The sequence below is a fragment of the Coenobita brevimanus genome, chromosome 95, assembly GCF_032717465.1.
Source record: "Coenobita brevimanus isolate Jiangsu-jjx chromosome 95, ASM3271746v2, whole genome shotgun sequence".
Classification (NCBI taxonomy): Eukaryota; Metazoa; Arthropoda; class Malacostraca; order Decapoda; family Coenobitidae; genus Coenobita; species Coenobita brevimanus.
Window position 1 is genome coordinate 31,025,315 of NC_137048.1, and position 16,614 is coordinate 31,041,928.

A 16,614-nucleotide genomic window follows, 5' to 3' on the forward strand; every position below is an offset into this window, starting at 1 on the left:
GGATTGAGGCGTCTGGCAATAGATAGATAGATATTCACAGTAAATTACAGAATAATTGTCTGTTAAAGTTTAAATGCTACCTACAAAGCTTAATTACCATTTTCCACAAATTTTACGGTAACAGTTGTTTAGAAAAAGTTCATGGTATTTTGGAACACATCCCTGGAGGAGAACAAAAACAAGTACAATGAAAGCCACTACACTCTTCTGATGAACTTTACCTTAATTAATTCTTGCTAACTCCAGATAATTTCATTCAGTTCTGGGGAGACCTTCTGTTGTGAAAAGTACTGACACCTAACCTTTTCAATTTGAGAAATCTTTCCAAAACTGAAGAAAATGGCCTGATGCATGCAAAAATGAAATACAGAATATATTATCAGACTGAAGGGGTTAAGCTATATGTGACTGATGCTTTTACCTGACTGGGTTTTTCTACTTGGTCTGATATAATGAGGTTATTCTAAATAACTGAAAATTACTATATACAGTACTGTATATAATTTACAAACTTCAAAAAGAAAACATGTACAGTCCATCTACATACAATAAAAATAAAGTATATTGAAGTAAACCAATATTTATAAAGTTATACCATATAATGATATCTTCCAAAAATAGAAGTCCTGTAAAATATACACAGATTACTGAACCAAGCACATTTATTCATTCACATTGATATTTGCCAAGAACGGAAGTCCTGTAAAATATACATATATTACCGGTACTATATTACGCAAATTTATTCATTCGCACTATCTGCCAAAAATGGAAGTCCTGTAAAATATAGATTACTATACTAAGCAAATTTAAATAAGATAAAATTCATGGCAGTACGGTGGTTCTGTTTATATTCAGTACACAGAATTGCAATCACTGACATAAATTAAAAAGTTGGCATTAAGGGTACTGAAATCTGAGATGCCATAAAATTACCAATGAAAGCATAGTAGTAAACACATAGGAGGTCAAGGGCAGTACCATAAGCTTCATTAAAAAAAAAATAAAAAAAACACACTCAAGGAACACTACACATGATACCAGTATGATTCTATGCAATAATGTATGTAATAATGTCACTTTCTTTCCCTACTACATCACTTAATTATGCAAGCAGGGCATAACAATTGTCAAGCTTTCTGGGTACGGTTGAAACTTCATAAATACCAGTAATCCACGTAAAAAAGAAGGTAGGAACTAATCTATACAAAGTATTCAACACACCTGTACTGCAATTGAGAGCATTTATTTACCCATTCAATCCAATTACATGCTTTACATTTCATTCTAGCTACCACCAGACAATTTTATTCTGATCAGGGTGGGAAAAAATTTTGCAAAAGGGTAAAGGATGCCATTTCTAGCCCCATTTCTACAAACGATATCTCCAAAGCTTAAAAAAATCATCAGGAGGTTACAAGGAGAAAATAAAGATAACATTCACTACTTTAGGTAAAAGGTTTAAACTAGTCTTGAGCACTTCTCTCCAATATTGTACTTTAATGTTAGTCTTGCTATCATGAGACAACTTTATTTAGCTTCAGAGATACTTCTGAAATGAGAAGGCAACACAACTTTCATCAATTCCTTCCATGCAACATCTCTTTCCTAATAAGAACTGAATTATCTGAAGGCAGCAAGAATAATATATAAAAGCGTTTATCACACTGAAGAAATTAACATCAAAAAGCACTTCATCAGATTCGAGGGGTTAACATGAGTCAACACAATTAAAGAAACTCACGAGGAGGCGGAGTGTGTCGGAGAGTGGTGTGGGTAGGAGGATGTGGGGTGGTGAGGTCGGTGGAGTGATTGGTATGAGGTGCCACCACCTTCCCCAGCACCAGCACCACACGGTCACTGGTCGACTTCAGGCACGCCACCGCATCTTCGTGGGTCACATTCTCAAGGTTCACATCTCCGGTCTGTTTGAAGGAAGAAATAATTATAGCTACTCTTTTTACTTTTACTTGGCCTAAAATTGACATTTTTCCAACCTAAGTAGAGTTTTAAAACCATGATGCTTGTCATGAAAATGCGCTAAGGCAAGGATATACTGTATAACCATAGCATTATCTTTTTCTTCCAATGACTATGTGAAATAAGCTGTCAAGTAAGGTGAAAGAACTATGGTAAAATCCTAAAACCCTTTCCCATAGAACCTCCTTCAAGATTATCACAGTCCGTTACAGTGAAGAGTAGATGACCAACCTACCTCCCCTGATTGCATTACATGATCAAAAAACCTCCAGTCACTAATAACTGGGGATTCAAACTCATTTCACCAACATTACCAAGTCACACCCTTATTACTGAATCATATCTCAATAGCAGCATAAGGACCTGGGGCTAAGCTACTTAGTCTAGGCATTTAAGTCCTTCAGCATAACAACATACAGGTATTTTATATTTTTTCTTGCAATCAACAAAAAAACTTATTTGAACTTTTTGAACTGATGAGGCTCAAAATGTCTTATTAACTCCTTCATTATGAAAGGCTTTTCTTAAGTTAAGTGAAACCATCTGAAAGTAGCAAGAATAAACTTTTTAAAAGGATGTCACTGGATTCAAGGGACTAAGAAGGGAAAGACCATCTGCTCGCCCAAGTGACGTCATGTAAGCATTACACTACACTCTAGTCATGATAAACTGTATAGGTGAAGGAAAAAATTATTAGGCAATTCTACTTAATTGTTAAAACTAGATTTAGGTGGCTACTGTTATTACTGCTGTCAATACTATGATGTTTTGCTGCTGTTATTGCTGTTTTAAGAAACTGCAGTGGCTACTGTTATTACTGCTGACAATACAGTACTATTATGTTTTGCTACTGTTACTGCTGTTTTGTCTACAAAAAACGGTTGCATGCAGTGAGTTAGGTGCACGTATCAAAGGTATTAAGCATCCTCGTGGCTGAGCTTTCCAAGCATCTTTAAACCCTTCAGTCCAGTGATGTCATTTATATTATTTTTATATTATCCCTACGTGTCAAGTGGGGTTGGTGGAGGATTAGTGCCCCTCCCTGTAAAACAATTAACTCTAAGCCCTTGGCCACCCCGTTTGGGATACATGGCGTCTGGCAATGAATGAATGAAAATATTATTTTGTGCAGCTCGCAAACAATTTTATTCTCACAATGAAAGGGTTAATGAAAGCTGTACGGTCTCTAGTTCAAAAATCTCCCCAAAGTCTGAAAACTTGTTTGAAGAGACTGTCGCTGGATGAACAGGTGATTCTCAGTGTGATGTTCTGTTGAATTAACAGACTTGAATTGATGAGGGCATTTAAGTACTTATGGGCAGTACCAGAAAAAGAGACGGAAACGTACAAATGAAAAGGAAAGGAGAGTGACACTGGGAATGAAGGTGGATGGTACTATGTAGACCTTAATAAATGAGTCCTCTGGCAGCTGAAAGAGGATTGCAGGAAGGAATTTTACTATCCACATTAACATACAGGTGTGACACTTTGGGGTGACAAAAAAAAAAAAAAAAAAAAAATAGAGTTGTGTAGATGAGGTCATTTATCAAATGTGTGTGGCATGCTGAGAATGGAGAGAAAAGGAAATAATGTGATTTGTGAAAGATGCGTAGTCAGGAAATCTGGAGACAACAGAGCTGAAGACTGTGCTTAGATGGGATGGTAATATGGAGAGAATGGGAATTAATTATGTTATGAAAACAGTAAATGTGAGTTTGATGGTCAATTGTAAGTACAGGTATCTACAAAAACTTTCCCTTTAACAACTGCACATTGCATAATAATGTTATATAAGAGAGAAACTTGGCTGCTTATTATCACTTATCCCTCGAAGAGCTGATCATTCACCTATATTCTGTACAGTACATCATTACTTGGCACAAAAGGTAAAGATGAGGGCATGTGCCATGAGGCATTTACAGCAGCAATGGTACTGTACTCACTTCTGACATCTCCTGGAGCATGTAACATTCACTATCCAAGAAATGTAACACCACAATATTATCCAGCTTACTCTCGGCACTTGTTTTACCTACCAACCCAGACAGGGTACTATCAGCCTGACAGCTGTGTAGCTTGCATTGTTAATCATTCAGCTAAGCATGTCAAACTGAAAAAAGTGCAGTACAGTACCACATATGAGTACGGTACTAATGGCAGCCATAACCTAACACCTTATCATTTGCTTGGCTTTAAAATCCAGTATAAGAGGTTGCACCAAATAGGGTTAATGATGTTAAGAAAAGGAAGTCTCAGTACAAATATCATCTTGTCCAGTAGGTGTACTGTGTGGTTAAAATCAATGGTGTCAAATGACTGTGTAAATAAGACAATTTCTGCTATGCACATTCTGCACTTGGTGGTAGGTGGTGGCGACCATCATCCACTTACTTGATGTAGTGCTGCCTACTTCTTCCTTAGCCTTTATCATTCTTTTTCTGTGCCTCCCCTCCTCACTTCCTATTTCTCCCATCTTTCCTGTCACTTCTTATTGCTTTTCTTTCCTTTACAGGTGGCTTTACATTGAGTGACAAGCCAAATGGTTTCCTGTAAGCCAAGAAACCATTTACAATGCTGGGTGGTAACCATATAACCAAACCATAAGTGCTCCCTACTTGTGAACAAGTGGGTTGGTGGAGGGTTAGTGCCCCTCCCCGTAAAACAAATAACTCAAAGTCAAATGGCCACCCCTTACGGGATTATAGCGTCTGGCAATAGATAGATAGATAGACATTCTGCACTTCAGTTTTCTATTAAAATATCCTAAATTAAATCACTGAAAATATGAATATCTCTTTACCTTTTAGACAAACATAAATATCAAAGAGTAACTTCCTTTTAATTAAAGAGTTTCCAGTCATACCAACTGAGGCACCAACAACTACAAACTTTTCGCAGCCACCAACAATCTTGAAAAAGTCACACAAATCATGCTGCCAAGGAAAAGTTGCCAGAAAAATACATCAAGAGACATAACCTAAAAGTAAATTTCACAGACAAAACAAATGGTCATACATACTGGTGTGTCCCGCACTGCAATGAGCTTGTCCCCCACACATACTCTTCCATCTACATGCGCCGCTCCACCTTCCATGATCTTGGTGATATAGATACCATTGTCTCCGGGTATATGCTGGTTGCCAATGCCTCCTGCAATGCTGAACCCTAGGCCCTTGTTGCCTTTGATCAGCTCCACCTCCATCAGTAGCACATTAGGCGGGCGCTTGCGGCGTTTCACACACTGCAAAAAAAAAAACATCTTAATACAGTAATTTCACACAATGGAAGAAAAGTAACTTCCACTTTGCAAAAGCAATAAAAAAGAATAACCTTAGACTCTGCTGGAAGAGTAATCATCATCATCATCATCATCATAATACGGTAACTTCACACACGCACAGAAAAAGCAATACAGTAACTTCACACACCACATGGGAAAGGCAATACAGTAACTTCAGATCACTATGGTCCATATTATAACTTAGTACAAGACTCCAATTATTCACGACAATTTCTGAAGTATGGGATGACAGAATATGACTGAGTTTTTGCTGTTGTTCATTAATACACTCAGTAATGTGGTGGTAGGTGGTGGGAAACACAGTCCACTCACTTGATGCAGTGCTGACTATGTCTTTCTTCACCTTTATCATTTTTTTCTCTCTGTTCTCCTCTCGTCCTACTTCATCAATCCTACCTGTCCCTTTTTATTACTTTCCTTTCCACTTCAGGTGGCAATACACTGACTGACAAACATAAAGGTTTCCTATAACCCATGAAATCATTTACAAAGCTGGGTGATAGCCACATAACCACATAATGTGGTGATGTGGAACCTACTATGTTGCCCCTGTTAACGGGGTGGACAGATGCAAATGTGACGTCCATCCAAGTACAAAGCCTCCAGTCTTTTTCACGTCTCACTGAGGCGAAGCACAGTCGACTGCAAGGGAACATCAGTTCAGTGCAAGGGATGGACTTGTCAGGGAAATTGCTTGCCAGTGGCTGATGGGTTTGCTCAGCTGGACAGACCAGGGTTCCTCAACAACACTTAGTAATGTAGAATGCAGACTGATCACAACTAACAATTACATGCGTCATAAATGATGTTCAAAAATTACAAGATTGCAACTCCAATCTCTCAAATTAAATGATACATAGTGCCTATCAGTACTGAACAAAGATATCATTACACTATATCTAATATCTAACAAACAAATTAGTCTAGAACAGACAAAAGGAATGTTATACTTTCATATAATCACTGTCATCATCATGACATTTTCATCCTAATCATCATCCAATCCTACGTTGCCCCATGAGGAGCGTAGGAGCCCGGGGCTAGGCAAGTTGGTCCTGACATTTAAGATGAAAGTGACCAGCCTCACTCATCCCTGACTGGCATTACGTGAGCAATAAACCCAACCACCCCATGGATATAAACCTGCACTGGCTCAATCCGACTGGAGCACCTTAATTACCCACTAAATCATCAAGCACCATACTTTGGTTAAATGGTTATCAACCAGTGAAGGAAATGGTTTCCTGGTGTACAGGAAACCATTTGCCTTGCCATTCAGTGCAGTCACCCATATGCACAAGGAAGAGGAATGAATGAAGGAAAGAAAGACAGAAGAGGGAGTATAAAGGCACCAGTAGGCAGGAGGAAGAGGAAAGAATGAAGGAAAGAAAGACAGAAGAGGAAGGAAGGAAGAGAGGCATGGGCAGACACACAAAGCAGCACTTCATCAAGTGAGTGGATGGTGAGTGCCCCACCTACCACATTCCCCACCTATAAATTGGGATAGGTAGGGTCCAAAAAATATTCCTCAGTAAGCCCATTTCCATTGCTATTATTCTTGACTCTTTGTTCTCATACCGTACCAAAACCTCATACCGTACCGTATCTTTAAAACAAATAAATCAATAGTGTGGTATTCACTGACATTCACTAACTCCTTGTGCAGTATTCTGTGCACAGTAACGCACAACACACACTATCATCAAAGAAAGAATGGTAACAATGAAAGTGAGTACCTGCAGCCATACTGTATTTTTTCTGACTGGAAGCTCTGGTTTAATCAAATCAGATAAAGCTAAAGAATCAGTTGTTCACTAGAGACTACATTTTATTTCAACAGTAACTACAGAATAACATATGCTGACTTAATGAATACTGTATGATGACTGCAATGGATGCAAACTGGTACCTGAATACATAATGCAAGCCAGGTATAACTTTTAAATGAGGCAGAAAATACCACTACAACTGTTTTTTGTTCATCACTTATCACACTTACAGTAAACCCCTGCCTATAGAAAGAATGGAAGAAAACACGATTTGGAAACATGAGGCTATTCAAAGACTTTAAATAAAACTGGTGTGTATCAGAGACTCATGGTCACAGTCTGGAGGAGGTTTTAACCCCTTCACTGTTGATATAATTTTAATTCTTACTATCTTGCTACCTCTACACGATCTTAACTCAGAAATTACTTCTGGTATGGAAGGGATTCCTGAAGGCTGTCTGTATCCCTTCAGGCCAGAAGCTTTCTTTGCTAAACAAAATCATCTGGTGGCAGTAAGAATAAAATGAAAAATACATTATCATACTGAAAAAAAGTTGATGATGATATTACATGGTGATGTTGGGAAAAACAGCCTTCTAGAACAAGAGAGAATCACTCCTCACTTCCGGAACAAAAAAAAGGCACTTCATCTCTACTCCTCTTTGCTACACCCAAATGTGACTGTGTCTGCTCAGTCTATCACCTATTACATACTCACATGCACAAGGATAACTTCATCACAAATGGACATTTTACTTGCCCTGCAAATGTACCATAACAGTTAATTAGAGATTCACTCATTATCATAGCAAACTTACCAAAAATCTCATCACATTAATCACTTTAATTACTTACACACTCGCATTTTACAGTAATGCATAATGAATCTAACATTCTACATACCACACACAACAGTAGTTTTCCTTACCAAATGGACAGTGTTGCCAGCACGCTTGAGTGCATCCACCGCGGTGGCATGAGGAACATTAACAACGCTGACATCATTGACTGATACTATGACGTCCATTATCTGTAGCCGACCGTCTGTGGCCGCTGCACCCCCAGGTATCAGCTTGGTGATGTAGATGGATGTGTCCGACCTGGAAGACAACAGTGAAATTAATAAAGGCTGCATACTGTGCTTGGAATGCTTGAATATCATAATCAAGAAAGCAAATTCAACCTATCTCTTGGGTAGAGGTTACAGTTCAGATGATGATGATCAGGGCCAATGCAGTACAGTATAGTAATCTCTCATTTATACATCATAATTCTGTTTAGAACCTAATGGAAAATACATTTCAATATGATAATGTTGTACTACCCCCCCAACCTCTCTATGGGGGGAGTAAAAGCCCTATAAAATCCTACATTCCTAAGATGGCTTTCAATACACAAAACCCTTCAATACTGAATTTCTGATGGTCAGCTTTATATTGTACCGTATACAGCATAATTACATAATTCTTACGCAATCACTAATATGTTGACGTGATTTCAATTATTGTATTAAAAAAGCATTTCTTTTATACATATTTCACCACATGTCTGTCTCGCTTGCACTGAATACTCGTTCAGTGGCAGGCACTAAAAAAAAAAAAAAAAAAAAAAAAAAAAAAAAAAGTGGGATCAATAAATAAAAGCATGCAGTGTCAAAATGAGGCTATTAGCCACATAATTTATGTAACACCAAGAAACAGGCTGGCTCCACCTGCTGCCATATTTACGTAAACATTTGATTATCTTCCACAGAGCTACTGGCCCCACAAATATTTTGCTATTAAAAGTGAAAGTGAGATGCATAGATGGCTATAAGTAGAACCAAGGGCAGGTGACTAGCTATGTAAGTTATAACTATAATGCACCGGAGACAAGCTGACACTGCCAGCATGCATTTTACGTAAACTTTCAAGTACAGTAAATCCTCAATGTACAGAACTCTCTTTTAACGAATTTCAGTTTTAATGACCACCTTGAGCTGGCCAAACATTATGTTCATTTAACAAATTTTTGTTCAGTTAAAGAATGGACGCGCAGGAAACAGCACCAGCATGGCATCCACACACACACAAACACAAGCTCCTCTGCATCCTGCAGAACACTGCATCAGTCTTTGGATGACCAGCATCGTGAGAGGAGTCATAAATAGAGCATTTATTGATAAAATGAGCCATTTAGACCCAGCTGAATGTTACTGTGTATGACTTTATGACCGAACTATGCTCTATATTTAACGATCTTTGTTCGGTAAAAGCCACAACACCTGGGAAATTACCAAAATGCATGGTGTTTGGCATTAACTAACTGCTGTACTGGCTTGAATGTCAAGGTCTGATACAAATTAGTACATAAAGTGTGTACTGTACTGTATTTTACACAGAAGAAGCTACAAGCATTAAGTGCCCCTATGTGACTCAATGACCACCCTTCGTTGAATCTCCTGATTATCCTCCGCTTCTTCTCAAGGGTCAGGACATTCCCTGGGCACTTGGTAGGAAGGGGAGTCACACATACATGTGCCAGAACAAGGGCAAGCTACACAGGCCCCTGCAAAAGCTCTGATACAGCAACAAAGGTCACAACCTCCATGATGAACTTAATGCACATCAACACTAGAGGGCTTACTCTCTCTGGCTGAGCCTGAGGTGGAAAAGGCAACAGCCTTGTTTCAGCAGGCACTGTTGGTGATGAGGGTGTTGTAAGGATCAGTGGGCAGTTTGAAAAATTCAGTTACCAAGCACACTGTCAGCTAATGCATTAAAAAATTGATGCTGCTTTCATTCAGCCATTTTTTTGTTTTTTCTGATAAAGATATATGTTGGGTAATGCAGCATTGGATGAAGAGGGATTACTGTACTGTCTTAAGCTGCCACTGACCAATGGAATATAAGCTGCAAAAGAACAAGTTACAGTAGATGAACAATACAAAACCCAATTCATTCTTAATGAAGTTTTTATGAATCTGACACACCACCGAAGTGATACTTTCATCCCTCCACTGACCTCTTGATATGAATGGCTATTCATTAGAGGCATTACAGACACATAAGTATATTACAGTAATTAAGGCTTTTTTATTGGTGTCTACATTACTGTATGTCTTATGCCTAAATAGACACTCGTATCATGCAATACTGTACAGTACTTCATTAAATCAAGGAATTGTGGTGTCTGTGGATGCATCTACAAAATGTTGCTCATGACATAATGTAAAATATTTTGATACAGCAATATTCATCATACATTTGATTTCACACAGAAATTGCTAAAACTAATCTATCAATCGATCTACAGCCAGATACCTTAATCCTGTAAAGGGTGGCCACAAACAAATCGCCTCAATGTAATCCAGTTCCCCGCCATTTCATTGCTCTGCTCCCAGCTCAAACCCCTCTCTCTCATATACCTCTCCACTTCATCCCTCCATCTCATCATTGGCCTCCCCCTCCCTCTACCCCCCTCAACCTCACTCACATACACTCTCCTCTTTAGTCTCTCACTCTCCATCCTCTCCACATAGCTGAACCACCTCAAGGTATTTCTCCCAATGCTTTCTATCACATTCGCATCCACACCACAATGCTCCTTCACTTCCTCATTTGGCAGTATCTCTATCAATGTAACTCCAAATGCTCCTCTCAAACAGCTCATTTCCACTGCTTTCACTCTTGACTTGTGTCCTTTCAACAAGGTCCAAACTTCACTTCCATACGACAGAGTTGGTATCACAATACATACTGTCATGCAGCAATTTTTTTACTTTCATGACCTCCAAACTTCCATCCTTCCTCATCACACACACACACACACACACACACACACACACACACACACAAATAATACCGTAATAAAAATAATAATGATAATAATAATAATAATAGTAAAATTCCAACTCTAACTCTGAGGCTGGGTCAAACTGCTGGAGTGCTCCCTTCTTATGAAAATTTTATCACAGAGATTATCTTTATTATAAATTCATTTATGACATCCAAATTCTGCAGAAATATCACTTATGTTACTAAAGACTGTATAATTCATTCATTCAATCATCATCTAATCCAGCACTGCCCCATGAGGAATGTTGGAACCCAGAGCTACGCAAGTTGGTCCTGACGTTTAAGATGAAAGTAACCAACCTCGTTCATCCCCGAGTGGCATTACTTGAGCAATAAACCCTAACCGTCCCTTGGCTATAAACCTGCACTGGCTCAATCCAACTGGAGCACCTTAATTGCCCCCTAAACTGCCAGGTGCCATAATTTGTAGTAACTCATTTCCTGATGTACAGGAAACCACTTGGCTTGTCACTCAGTGTAGAGTCACCAGTAGACAGAAGGAAGAAGAAAGAATAAAGGAAAAAAAAAACAAGACGAAGGTGGGAAAGAAGGAAAAGAGGAATGTCCGGGCACCCAAGAGCAGCACTACATCGACAGTGGATGGTGGGCGTCCCCACCTACCACAAAAAATTCATTCATGACACCCAAATTCCGCTAAAATAACATATTACTCAACAGCATGAAGTTAGTTTTGTCCTACAGAGGATAATGGGTCAATTTGGACCCAAATGTTGTGTTTGGTTGGGGTGGGTCATATTAGGTTTGGTTACCAGTGCCACATGATTGTTGACGGATTGACTATGGAGCCTAATCAACCAAAAAGTCTAACATGGCGAGTGGTCACCTGCTAAAGTTTGTGTATAAAACTGGTGGTTTTATGGTTATCTTCAAAATTATGCATTTCTGCACCTTTTTAATGTTATCTCAACATTTGGTTACCAGTGCCACATGATTGTTGACGGATTGACTATGGAGCCTAATCAACCAAAAAGTCTAACATGGCGAGTGGTCACCTGCTAAAGTTTGTGTATAAAACTGGTGGTTTTATGGTTATCTTCAAAATTATGCATTTCTGCACCTTTTTAATGTTATCTCAATGATAATTACATTATAGCTTACTAAAAAAAATATACAATTGTAAATTTTATGCATGGGAGCTCTCTGGCAGTTTTGGATATGGAAGATAGAGATTAGCTAAAGCAAAATAAAATCATGTGGTAATCCGGTGCAACTGAAATACCACAATTACATTATGGAACATATAACAAACATTTCCTTTCTACAATAATTACCATGACCAGCAATGAGAATAATTATAAAAGCCAGGGTCAGTCTTAACAATACAATGTACTGGTACTGATCATGGAAATCAAAATTATTTTACAAAATCAATTACATGGGAATGCCTAAAACTGAACCAGCATAACACAAATTGGAAAAGAAATGAATTTTCCTGATGATAATGTATTGGGCAAAATGTGACAATATCATAAAAATTTTTACCCTGTGTTATGGGTCAAAAGCTCTAATATTCCACTTTCTCTACTTCACAGTGCACTGAAAACTATTATTACTCCCCATACTAGGCAGCAAATTAAAGAAAATGAAGACTATAGGAATAAAACAAGGCCAGCTGAGACAGAATGTTGATTTGGCTACACTCCTCACTAGTCAAAACTGCCAAGCATCATATCAGAGCTTTAAAATTACCAGGAAAACATATTCTGATGTTATGAACTTTAATCTGTGATGAGCAGAGCAAAATAGGTGCGAGTAATATCTAGCAAACTTGAGTGCCTGATTATAAATACACTGTCCCAATGATACACAAGAATGCACGACGTTATACGGTACTGTGAAAGCCCCAGAACGATGAGAATAAATACCACCACAGCTTACCCAATGTGAGGGTTATCCGTGCCTCCTGCGATGCTGAAGCCGAGACCCTGGTTGCCTCGCTCCAATGTGATGTCTTCAGTCGCCCACTCATCCTGACCACCATTGACCTGCCGACAATGGGTCGCACATTAGGTCACAGTATAAATATTACCTTAACGAGAAATTTTCTGTTTCTACTTAGGTCATTTGTACTGTTTGAAAAAAAAAAATAAATAAAGGAACCATCAGCAGTATACTGAAAATATGAAATAATAAAAAGAGGACAACATAATGAAAAGAATACGGGAAAAACAAGCGGACGGGGGAACGGGAATTAGAGGAACCCACAAGTTGCCTGATAATAATAATAATAATAATATAAAAATAAAAAAAAATAATAATAACAGACAGTAGTAGCAGAACCTGCAGTAGTAGTAGTAGTAGTAGTAGTAGTAGTAGCAGTTTCTACATTTACGGAAAGTCACAAGTATTAAAAAATGACAAATCTCTGCTCAGGGTTCCTTAAGAATTATAAAATCTTGACCTGTCACTGCACTGCCCATTACCCTATAATAATTACTACACCACCAAGCTACACACGAAGAAAATACGTGTACCAGCCAACCCCACATAACCTCTGGGTTGGATATGGGTAGGCGACAAACCAACGACCCTGATATTTTATTTAACAAAAATTTTCGTTCGTAAAATCAGAGGTCATTTTACCAATTTAAAGAAAACTATCAAATGCAGTAAAAATACAATGCAATTACTGAAGACTAACATGTGCTGTAAACTATATATATATATATATATATATATATATATATATATATATATATATATATATATATATATATATATATATATATATATATATATATATATATATGCGCGGGCCGATTACACTTGGTTCACAGACTACACACATCCAAAGCCACTCCAACACTACAATTACAAGCACTTCTCACCCTACATACAATCTCTACTAGACAGCCTAAGCAACTTTAGAGAAACATTGGCTGTATAGTTCCCACTTCGGTCGGGATAGGCCGGTCCTGCAGTGGACACTCAAACGGCTGATGAGACTATCTATCTATCTATCTATCTATCTATCTATCTATATATATATATCTATATATATATATATATTACATTACTGGGCAAACATCTCCACAAGGTTCGATTGTGAAATGCCTCTCCAAATAAGGTTGTGACGGGTTCTCCAGTAGACTACCAGTAGTACAAAAGGAGTTAACTAAACTCCCCACACTGCGATCAGGGGAGTTCATACACACAACGAACTCCTCGTTCTCTCTGCGGTCAGCCTACCCATCAGCCACAATCACTATCAAGAAACTGCCGATGTTGGAACATATTTAACTGGTGAAGAAGCTGCACGCCTTCCAACAATGCTTTATGACCAAGAACTCATTACGTATCACATTGAACTGTAGGCCTGCTGATACACTGACAACTCAACGATATCAGCCTCACTGATACTTAGATCAATTTTGCTCGGAGGAAGATTTAAATATCCTGCATATACATGCTAAAAGAATTCATTTTTCTGTTGGATGTAATAGGGCTCGAGAACTGACGAATCAACCAGGGTCATGTAATAAATTGTTTTTACAGTTAAACGCATCTTTGAACGAAGTTCGGATTTAAAACAAGTATAAAACAGGACTTCTCTGGTGCATCCCAGAAGTAACATGCATGCTTCCCACATCATTAACTAATACTAACGATAATGTCGTTGCCTCGAATATTTAAACATCAAAAGAATATGCCTGCATGAGTTATTTCTTTTACGAAGACTGTAAACACACCTATGTTCGAGTATTTTAGAATAGCCTTTACTAATAAGCTCCTGTCATTAACACCATTATCAATGCTGCTGTCTTTACACATCGCTACAAATCGCCAAAACATTTATATTCATGTATTCACGATTTTATTTTTTTTACATAAATTACACATTTACGCAGAATATATTATACTGAAGCTCTTAAATAATACTCACGCTCCTCTCATCGATAATATAGGCAATGCTGTCGTTATTCTCATCGTAAACCGTTGTCGCTGGGGTCCGAACAGGGGACAAACGCCGTGATCTCCTTGGTGTTCTTGCTCTCCTGCTTCCCACCTTTTCCTCTTTTTCGCTTGAGTGACTCTTCCTCTTCTCCTTGTCCCTCTTACTGCTCCCTCTGTCTCTATCTCTGTCTTTGTCTCTGTCTCTGTCCTTCACACGCCGACTGTCTTTCGTTCGCCTGAGATCTCCATTTTCTCTTACGCGCCTCGTTTCTGAAGGCTCGATGCCGCGTTTGGAGTACACATATTCTCTCAAATGCTCCTCCTCGTCGGTCTCAAATCGTATCTTTATCCTCTCATCGGGAGGCTCTCTGACATGCACGATCTTCATATCACCAAAATCTTCGTGTCTATACTCGTTCCGGCGATTTACGCTGCTTCTGGCCCTCCGCGGTTCATCCGAGGTTCCCGTTTTCTTCGAGTTCTTCCTCTCCGTTACGTCAGCCAGTGCTCGGCGATTACTGAGATTCTCCAAGTCTTTTTCAAATGAGCTGCTCCGCCTTTGACTGCCCGACATACTGCTCATGGTAGCTGTGGAAGCTTATAAAACTATCTGAAAAGCAATCACGACACCATTACTTGACGTTACTCATACTTTCGCTGACATGAGATGTCGTAGCACCTCTTCCTTAGTTTTTTTTTTTTTTTTCTCATTCTCTTGTAAATCATCCTCCATTTTTAATGCTGACAACCTGCATTTGTTAACGTAGAAGAGGAAGCTGCAATAAAGCGCTAAGAAAGAGCTGTTACGCAATCTACTGACCCGGATACGACCTTTTTTTCTCTTCCCTAATAATCGCAGTTATTCATTCATATCCTAACGCAGTCACATCACTGGCTACAACTTGATTTTGCCAACTGCACTTTCGTTTCCTCCGTTTTGTTTTGTATTTTCTTGGACTTGTTTCCTTTTAATTATTTTTTTATTTTTCTTTGTTTTCCTTCGTTTTTCTCGGACTTCTGTTTCTCAATAATTTTCCTTTAATTTCCTGTTTTTCTCAACTTTTATTTCCTTTTTAAGGCTTCTTTTCCTTTTTTTCTTCATAGACTTTCTTGGACTTCTATTACCTCATGACGCCTTAGTTTTCCTCATAGATATTTGGACTTTCCTCTGTTAAGACCCTTTTATTGGCTAGTTTCCCTAGAAACTTCTTCACTGCCTCATTAAAGTTTTATCATTTCTCGAATCAAAGGACGAAATAGTGGTGATAAGGACGGTCTTAAAATCGAGAAAAAAAATGTTAAAATTTATTCACTGGTAAATTTTCTTAATTTTTTTTCATTATGTGCTTTACATTATTATTACCACATTCTGTAACAAAGAACGAAATGACAATGGTGACGGTGGTTAAAAAAAAAAAAAATGCCGGTTTTACCTATTCTCCGGCAACATTCATTACGTAAGATAATTCGCACCGAAAACTGAGAGAGAGAGAGTCCAAGTCACCATACTCTACCTTCCAAGTCACCATACCTTACCTTACATCATACGTCCGTTTTTTATTTCAAGCTATAACAACTCCAAAACCACATAACCAAATTCAAACATTCAAGCCACACTCAAGCTTGCAGGATCGGAAAATCGACCAAATAAACCCCAAAATAGACCAAGAAAAGGTAAAGCTTCCAAGAATAGACCAGGAGAGCGTGGAGGAAGGTGGGAAGGAGAGACGGGAAGAGGGAGGAAAGGAGAGGGGGAAGAGGGAGGAGGAAATGTAGGACGGTGAGAGGGGAGGCAGGGGTGGAGCCGAGATAT

General features: G+C 38.5%; 1 protein-coding gene across 1 annotated transcript in view; it reads right to left on the reverse strand.

Moving 5' to 3' along the window:
* The window catches only part of LOC145413195 (disks large homolog 4-like), a 136,849-nt gene extending 121,474 nt beyond the window's left edge, over window positions 1-15,375 (reverse strand). The window contains exons 1-5 of the mRNA XM_080282920.1: window positions 14,791-15,375; window positions 12,786-12,892; window positions 7,979-8,150; window positions 5,000-5,221; window positions 1,745-1,925 (exon numbers count right to left, since the gene is read on the reverse strand). Of these exons, the coding sequence (XP_080139046.1) occupies window positions 1,745-1,925; window positions 5,000-5,221; window positions 7,979-8,150; window positions 12,786-12,892; window positions 14,791-15,375 (1,267 nt within the window). The remainder of the gene's footprint in view (window positions 1-1,744; window positions 1,926-4,999; window positions 5,222-7,978; window positions 8,151-12,785; window positions 12,893-14,790) is intronic.
* Window positions 15,376-16,614: the final 1,239 nt, after the last annotated feature.